Below are 9,449 nucleotides of genomic sequence, written 5' to 3'. Positions count from 1 at the left end.
AATGAGAGGAAAACACAAGGGGGAGAGAGAAATTAAAACCAATTTTAGAATATTTCAGTCGGGTCGGTTTATGCGGGTCTCTAATCCTTTAACCCGCCACCCAAACCAAAGTTTCGGTTTTCAGAGAAAGAAGACCCTTATCTGAATGACCAGGCTATTTAGATTGACTTGTTGGGCTTCGGTTCAGTCGGTCTGGTCGAGTCCTTGGCCCGCTGGACAGCCCTAGGTGGTGTTGCCAAGCAAGTGAGGTAGGGAAGGGAAAAAAATATTTGTCTATAGAAAGAAAAAAAAATGTAAATAGACTAGACAAATAAATATTGAGGTTGATGTGAATGTTTGTTTATTAAAATAATTATTCCATGACCACAATCTTCGCTACACAATTTTTCATAAATTGTGATTGGCTATTTGTCACTCTCATATGACAGGCTTACCGTCAACAACATAGTAAGAATACAACTTTTTAGATTTTTTTTTTTTTTTTTTTTTTTGAGAAATACTTTTTAGATTAGTTTAGCTAAAACTGTGCATAGGGTAGCCGCATGTGATTGCTTTAATTTTTAACTATATTTTTGCTGAAAAGACACATTGATTAGTCAAATGGGCGGAACATCCTTTCACATGGGAGGAACCGTGGCAAGCGCCTATTTAATACCGTGCAGTAGTAATAACCCATGATCGAATAATCTGGGTGTGTCTTTGTGGACTTGTGAGACCAACAATAAGAGTGAATATATATGGCAAAGAGCAAGGTTCTTGTTGTGGGTGGTACTGGGTACATAGGGAAGAGGATTGTGAAGGCAAGCCTAGCACAGGGCCATATAACCTATGTTCTTCAACGCCGAGAGATGGGTCTTGACATTGACAAGATACAAATGCTTTTATCATTTAAGAAACAAGGTGCCAGACTCATTCAAGGCTCATTTTCCGATCACCAGAGCCTTGTTGATGCTGTGAAACAAGTTGATGTTGTCATTTGCACCATGTCTGGTGTTCATTTTCGGTCTCACAACATTTTGTTGCAGCTCAAGCTTGTTGATGCCATCAAAGAAGCAGGAAACATTAAGGTAAACAACCCTTTTTCGATTTTCTTTTAACTCTCTTTTCTTTTTCATTTTTTGGTAAGTTTTAACTCTCATTTCTTTCTTTCTGTTAAATGAAAACAAAATTACCTGTAGTTCAACTGGTTTGTATTTCTACCGCAATCTATCCTACAACTGTTTTTATAAATATCCGCACAAGGCCATATAAAATCGTCACAATTTGCTATATAAAATAATTGTCAAAAATTGTGTGATAAAGGATATGGATTAGAATAACATAAAGTAAATTTTTTATTTTTCGTTTTTAATGGGGGCGGCTCCTCCATATATTATACATATTGCGTTGTTTGGTGCCATCCATCGGCACACGCGAACATGAAATTTGAATGGACAGCGCATCTAATGAAGAGAAAGTGTTCATAAAATAATTTCTTCAACTAATGGATTCACGATTCCTTTCTCATCATTGAATAACCTTGTCTTTGCCAATTGCCATTATGGTTAAAGAATTTTTTTTATTTTTTATATTTTATCTTAAATTGAAGATGTTTTGCTGGCTGATATGATATAATCAAAATGTGTGATTGGTAAGCTTATTTATTAGACAAAAATTGATTAGAAATTTGGGGGGAAAAATAAACTTTATTTTATTTATTTATATTTTAATTCAATAGTTAGGACTTAGGAGTGGGGTGATTTGAATATGAATGACTCTATTAGAAACACTATAAATTGTCAATTAAGCTACAAGCTTTTTGCAAAAAAATTAAACTAATTTGCTTGAAACTACTTCTATTTCACCTTTTGAAAAAATATGTTAATAACAAATAAACTTAACCAAACTCACACAAAATAAAGTTCTGTGCAACTGGAGCTGTGTCTTAGCAATACCGTTGACTCTCTCCTCTTGATAGGATCTGGAACCGATCGAAGAGAAAAAAATGAATTTCTTAAATGGCAACAATTTTAACAAGATAAAATAAAGTCCACAGATTTTGTAAAATACTCAAGATCAAGAGATGTATAACAACGTTGGATAATTGTAAACACATTATCCACTAAAAAGAATTTTTGGAAGATTTTCATATTAATTCTTTAAAAGTTTCATCTATTGTTAGATGAAAAGAATAATAAAACCTAACAAACCACATAAACTGTGTTAGTTTTTATTGTTTTTTTATATAAATATATATATATATATATATATATATATTTTTCATAATTAAATAGTTACAATAGAAGATAGAAAATTTGAAGCCTAAATGTTTTAGAAATAACACGAAGTGCCAATTAATTGACTTACAAAAATCTTGACATAGATTTTTATGCTTAAACTCAACGATTTTTCACAATAATGGTCAATACTTATTATTACTCCAAAATACTTGTTAATGGTTCAGTCAAATTACTACACAAAATTAGAAGTCGAAGTCAATTTGATGCAAGTTATCTATCAAAAAAAACTTGGACTCAAGTTCAAATCAGTTTTGTTTATTCCTTTTTGCCGAAGGCAAACTTGAGGCATATATGATCATTAATTCACCATTTTTTTAATTACTCAATAGTTGAGGGTGGGTAATTTGAACATGTCTTGAATGTTTCTATTGAAAATATCAAGAGATACTAACTAATTGAGCTGCAAAATTCTTGACCTCGTCTATTCATCATTTCATACTAGAGTTGAGCCAACACCATTAATTCCACTTAGCTATGACGTTTGTTATCAAAAGTTTTTTTACTTTCTCCTTAGATTAAGACTCTAATTAGACTAATACACGCAATTAGGAGACCCTACGGAATAATTATTGCCAACTAAAAGACATTAATTTTTTTCTTTATGCAAAAAACTCAACCACAATCTCAAAAGGACAACACGATAAATGAGTCAAAATGCTAGCATATCACTCAACGACAGATGGTGCAACTCAGTTGAGTAGTGTCAATGAAATTAACTTACGGATGTGATAATGTAATGACAATATAAAAAAGGAAAAGTATATAATCATGAAACGTGCAATAAAGATGAGGGACATAGTACACTTAATTTTATCCAAAACCACCCATCCAATGAAATCCACATAATCAAAGATATGATTACTGAAATAAAACGAGGCAATGTTTGGTAAGGTTTGCAATGGAGTTCTTGGTGCTAATACAAAATACATGAAATGTAGCTTGAGAATATTATTAACTAAAAGGAAAGAAAATCATTAGTGTCGTTCTAAAATATATGTGATGGTTGAATAGTTATCTTAAGTTAAAATAAAATATAAAATTTCCTTTTTCCTTAAAAAAGTAAAATATAAATATAATTACTTATAATTAGCGATGGCATAGTACTTGGTCACATATGCATTATATATCATAAAAATATCTCTGTGCTTGGCTGCTAGACTTTGCATCCGTTTGGAAATCGTTTATCTAGCTTTTTGCTAAAAACGTTTTAATGAAAGTGTGCTAAAGTATACCTGTACTTTGAAAATTTTTGAAAAAGTGAAAAATTGTAATAAAAAGTGGGGTTTTAAAAAGCTATACATAAAAACTAAAAACTGAACCTTTAAGCTGATGTCAAATAAACACTTAGTTATCCTAATTAAGTTATTCTCTATGCTTGGCATGTTACTAGTTATTCTTAAGTTATAATCTGTGCTTGTCATAAGTAATATAATTTGCAATATATCTTTTCTTAAAATTTATCATAAATTTTGTGTGGGGTTTGTAGTGTGTGGTTGTATTAAAACCTTATTCTTTTTCTTTTGTATGTGTTTCTTTCTCAAAATACATATGACTTCAGTTAGAGCATATATAAATCATCTATTTAAGAAACTCTTTATGAGAAATTGAAAAAAAAAAAAAAAACTGTCAAAAAAGTTAATCACATTTTCATTTTTAAAATGTTTCTTAAAATTGTTTATTAAAGTAAAACCTCTCCCTCTTTTTCATTTGATACGGTAAGTATATTCAACGCTACTTGATGTATAGTAACATTTTGCACCAAATTTTGTAGCGTTTCATACCATCTGAGTTTGGTACGGACCCCTCACGGATGGGACATGCTCTTGAACCTGGAAGAGTGTCATTCGATGAGAAAATGAGAGTGAGAAGAGCAATAGAGGATGCTAAAATCCCCTTCACTTATGTAACTGCTAATTGCTTTGCTGGTTACTTTGCTGGCAACCTTTCCCAAATGGAAACACTCTTGCCTCCAAGGGATAAAGTTACCATCTATGGTGATGGCAACGTCAAAGGTGCTCTCTCTCTCTCTCTCGATAGAAAATAAATTAAGGCAAAAATGCAATAATTTACATAATTACACTATTAATGATATTTTGGACTAAAACAAAATGTGGTGTATTTTTGCTGCAGTGGTTTACATGGATGAAGACGACGTGGCCTTATACACAATCAAAACAATAGATGATCCTCGAACATTAAACAAAACACTGAACATTCGGCCTCCTGAAAACATTCTCTCCCAAAGGGAATTAGTTGAGAAGTGGGAGAAACTTATTGGGAAGGAACTACAAAAGATTAGTTTATCACAAGAGGACTTTCTTGCCTCCATGAAAGGTTAAAAATAAAAAACCAAGAATTTTCTCTGAACCCCTTCCTTATATGCCTTTTAGTTTACTTGTGCATCACTATATATTTATTTTCCTATACATATGCAGGACTGGACTTTGCTAGCCAGGTAGGAGTTGGTCATTACTACCACTTTTTCTATGAAGGTTGTTTGACGAACTTTGAAATAGGGGAAGAGGGTGAAGAAGCTTCAGAGCTCTATCCAGATGTGAAATATACACGCATGGATGAATACCTAAGGATCTATCTATAAGTACACCATGTCCATGTTGATGAAGCTGCAAAATATACCCCATCAGTATGTTCCTCGTCAGTTCGATGGACGACCTCCTAAACTTGCTGTCAAAACAAGAAGAAAGCAAAAGGGATATCTTCGCCAGCGTGAGGCCAGCTGGGAATACTCCGATGCTTAAGTCAGATTACACAATCCCAAACTTAACTTGCTCACAGTTCACTTTTTTCTGGTGTTTTTGTTTCTTACCCTTACCTGAGTTCTTCTTTCCCTTTTATAGCTTGTTATGGAGGGGTGTAATTATGCCTATTAATGCTGGTTCTATACGTTTTTCTCCTGAGAGGAACATAGTATTGATTGACTCTAATGATCTTCTTAATTGCCCAACGGATAGCCGTTGGGCAATCATTAAGTTTGGTAACTGCTCCAGCGCAGTCATTAGTCATTAGCTGTCTTGTGGGCATTTATCCATTCTTTAATGAATGGTGGTTTTCTTCGTCCATTCAGGAGATGTATGTTGTTGGAATCTTGTTCTCAACTTTTTGTCACGAACATGAATGAGGTCGTCCATAATCTAGACGACCTTTGTGCTGATATTCGTCACATGTGATGTCTCACTCATCGCTAGCTAGCTTCCAGTTGTTTCAGTGTGTGAAACAAGGCCCCTCGATCGATTGGTTACCCAATATTCATTGGGCTTCCAAGGTTCATTGGACTTTTGTCTAAAGATGGCCTTTTGAACTTAGTCAACACCTCCATCCATCAAGGCTTTATTTGCTTAATTTGCAGTCTCTCCAATTACAAGATTTTGCTTCTTTTGTCTTTTTTCCTTTTTCTTTTTCTTTTTTTTTCTTTTTTTTTTTTTGGTGGCTGGCCTTTTTTCGTCCAACCGCCTTCTGTTTGTTGCAGCGGTTGTATTTCTCCTTTCTTTGTGGTATTCTTGTTGGGTCCGTGTTTGTTTGCTTCCCTCTAAGGTTGTTATAATATATATAAATATTTACTAATTGAACAAAAAAACTACATCCACAAGACTACTATGTAATAATATATATAAGTAGTACACAAAAACCAATTTGTGGAATATTTTATTATTTAATAACTAAATTTTATGTTGATCTATATACAATCATAAGTAAATAAAAATATTCAACCCGAACCTGTGAATTTTTTACGTAAGGTAAAAACCAATTGACCTGTACCCGATCGTTTTTTTTTTTTTTGGTCGAGTTGGGTCAACTCATTTGATTCATGACTTGACCCATCTTTTAAACTTTATTATTATTATTTAAATCAAACCAAATAAGCTTGCAAAAATTATTTTAAATGCTAAACCATGTAAAGGTAACATGATGTTAACCATCCAAAGTTAATGACTATATTGAATCAAATAGCAACCAGCATAAAGTTTTCTTTTTAGTTTGAACATGGAGCAACAAGATTCAAAGAAATTGAGCTTTTAATATAAATTTTGAGATCATCAATTAGCTTAGATTGAAACATATCCACATCCTTTGGGGGGATAAAAGGTTCAGAACATTCGTCTAAAACCCAAATTTCTGCAATAAAACTATAAAATTCTTGCCATTGTAAGTAAATCAACATCTCTTTCACTATTTCCAAGGGGAACAAAGTATGCATTTGAGAGGTCAAGGGTTGAATTAATGTGCCTTTGTTGCACCACTAAAGTTTTGAACACTTACTATTCTATTTTTTAAAATAAATTTTTTTAGTTATAATTTTATGAATTTTATTTTTATAAATAAAAAATAAAAAATAAAACCAAAACTAAATATTGGTTGGGCATTTATGGCAAATCACCTAACTTTTATGGTGATGATATCTTAGCAAACTTTGAATCATGTAAACTTAAGAATCTGTGTTTTATTTAACTTCTTCATTAATGAAGTTGTTTATTAATAAATGTAACATATCTGTTACATGAATTATTATAATAATAAAAAGGATTTTATTGTTGGTCATATCCTTTCTAAATATTATAAATATTATCAAAGCCACACTTGCAAAGAGTGTGAGAAGAGAAAAGAAAGTTCTTATTAATCCTAACTAGTTGGGAGAACATCCTGATTGCTTGTGAGGTCCTTAAATAATATAATTAAGTAAGAAATTTATCACATCTTATTGTTGACTTTTATTACACATGCACATGATATAATTGTTAATTGATAGATGTATTATATTTGTTTCTCTTGAATTACTTTTTAAATAAAATTCCAACAATCGGATCTGTCAAGAATGTTTAGGCCGATACGAATGGTTTACATCACTACTATGCCGAGCAAATTGTGATGGTAAATTGTTTTATTTTATTAGTTAGGTAATTTTTGGATTTAAAAAAGGAAATCAAATTATTTTAATTTTTTAATAGCTTTTCTAGGCTATTTAATCGATGTTACATAATTAAATGATATGACATGTTTTCATTGGATCAACTATCAATCTATCAAATGTAAAATATTCTATATACAACAAAATATTAGAATACCTACCACCTCAACCCCGTCATTATATATGGCTCGACACGACACGAACCCGACCCGCGAACACGAATTGACACCCCTAGTCATTATCCTGGTTTGAAATAAATGATCTATAGTTCTATTATATACTATAACTCCGACAATACGTTTCTACCCTTCATTAGTCTAGTTTGAAAATAAACATGATCTATAATTGATGAACACTATGCCCACGACAATACATTACCCACCACACATATCCAGCCCCTAATAGATTCTCAATGCTTTCTCTAAAAATAAAATAAAATAAATAGATTCTCAATAAATGAGAAAATGTTTTCGAAAGAGTGTTCCCATTAACCAATAAGACCGGCACCAACCATATATGAATAAATAAACCATATAAATAACACTTAACATAATTATACTTTATTATAGGAGCTTTAAATATATTTTTTTTAAATATTAAGTATTTTTAACACACATGGAGAGAGTAAATAAGATCTTAAATAAACTAACAGTGGTGTATATTTAAAATTGCATAATATATAAAATAAGTATATTTGATCATTTGTTCACGTTTTCCAACTTTGGCACAAATAATTTGTTGAAAGCTGCAATTGTTTTTCGCACAATTATTATATTTTAAATTGAAATAATTTTTGCAATGGTTAGAATTACTATATAAAAAATAACATTTACAGTTTCCTAATATATTATATACATTTATACAAAGTTCTCTCGTGCTTTGCACGAGTTAAGGGACTAGCAAACAGAAAAATTAAATGACAGTTTTAAAAAAATGACATTGAATTTTTTCATGGAAAACCCTTTAAAGAGAAGGGGAAAAAAATTATGGAACATAGTGTAGTGAAACTTTAGCTATAAAATAATCATTTTAACAATCCTATTTAAAATAAATATTAAATGCTATCAAAACAGCAAGAACACTCCATTCTTGAATCACAACTGTTCATCTTAGCAAGTTAGTTTTCTACATTAGTAACCTCACTAAATTAGTCATAAAATCCAAGCAAATGGAAGAGAATTTCAAACATGAACACCAAGTGTATGTTTGCTAAACTGTTTTTTTATACCAGTCAAAAACAATATTATATCTCCTAGGATAGAAAACTTGTTTGGCAAAGAAAATGAAAACACTACACACAAGCGTGTTTTCAATTTCTTGTTTGTAAAGGCCAATAAGAACACGGAGAAACCGTTTTAAAAACTATAATTTAACGAACTTGTTTTCTGTTTCAAACCTACCGTGTGTGTTCATTTTCTTAAGGCTAGTCTTGATAAACTCTTAGTTGTATCAGCAATTCACAAACATGTAAAACTTAAATTAAGATGAATGAAAAATTATAATCACTCTTTTATTTATTAATAATTACTCATTACATTTATAGCGTAATTTGTAAAATAATTTATGCCCTTTAACATTTTTCTATTTATTTATATATTTTTGTTGTAACCAATTAAAGAAAAAAAAAAAAAAAGTAAACCACATGCGCACACTTTCATGCCTATTTATTTTGGGTTAAGAACTTTTTTCGTTGTTTACAGTGTCCGCACATTCATTCAAGGGCCAAAATGGCCAAATATCACAATTTTTTGAAATTTTTAGCAAAAAACCACTGTTTCGGAAATAAATGGCAATCTACCACTTTTTCTAGTACTCGAGTTTGGTGAACTCGAGTACCCTATTTTATAGTTCCACCGTGGCTACTGAGCTGGAAATTGGCGATTAAAAAAAATAAAGTGGTACTCGAGCTTGGTAAAATCGAGTACCATGCAACACAATACTCGAGTATACCAGGCTCGAGTACCTTTTATAAAAAAAAAAAAAAAATAGAAATTTTTTTTCTACAGTACTCAATTATTGTGAAATTCGAACATGAAAAAACATACAAATTTGGATTTTCAATTATTGTGAAATTTAAACATGAAAAAGCATTCAGATTTGACGTTTAAATTTAGAAAACACGATTTCACTAGGTGTTTTACGAGAAAACAGTGAACAATTTTTTTAAATAGTGAACAGAAAATAATTTACGCAGAAAAGAGAGTGAACAATTTTTTAAATAATGCTGAACAGAAAATAATTTTATG

General features: G+C 31.2%; 1 protein-coding gene across 1 annotated transcript; it reads left to right on the top strand.

The window, feature by feature from the left end:
* The first annotated feature begins 601 nt into the window (after positions 1-601).
* On the top strand, positions 602-5,224 carry LOC112001516 (isoflavone reductase homolog). Its single transcript, XM_024033685.2, has 4 exons — positions 602-1,067; positions 4,051-4,291; positions 4,410-4,613; positions 4,715-5,224. Exons 1-4 carry the CDS (start codon positions 738-740, stop codon positions 4,876-4,878), a joined length of 939 nt encoding a protein of 312 aa, XP_023889453.1. The 5' UTR covers positions 602-737; the 3' UTR covers positions 4,879-5,224.
* Positions 5,225-9,449: the final 4,225 nt, after the last annotated feature.

Source organism: Quercus suber, unplaced genomic scaffold, assembly GCF_002906115.3.
Source record: "Quercus suber isolate HL8 unplaced genomic scaffold, Cork oak 2.0 scaffold_186, whole genome shotgun sequence".
Classification (NCBI taxonomy): Eukaryota; Viridiplantae; Streptophyta; class Magnoliopsida; order Fagales; family Fagaceae; genus Quercus; species Quercus suber.
Note: the sequence above shows the minus strand (reverse complement) of the source record. Positions and strands in the feature narration are given on the sequence as shown.

What these genes read in the sequence shown, in the direction of transcription:
- LOC112001516 (XM_024033685.2), top strand. Translation starts at nt 738, where the DNA reads ATGGCAAAGAGCAAGGTTCTTGTTGTGGGTGGTACTGGGTACATAGGG. An exon ending in TGGTGATGGCAACGTCAAAG is followed by an intron (nt 4,292 to 4,409) that starts GTGCTCTCTCTC and finishes TTTTTGCTGCAG; the next exon opens with TGGTTTACATGGATGAAGAC. An exon ending in CTTTCTTGCCTCCATGAAAG is followed by an intron (nt 4,614 to 4,714) that starts GTTAAAAATAAA and finishes ATACATATGCAG; the next exon opens with GACTGGACTTTGCTAGCCAG.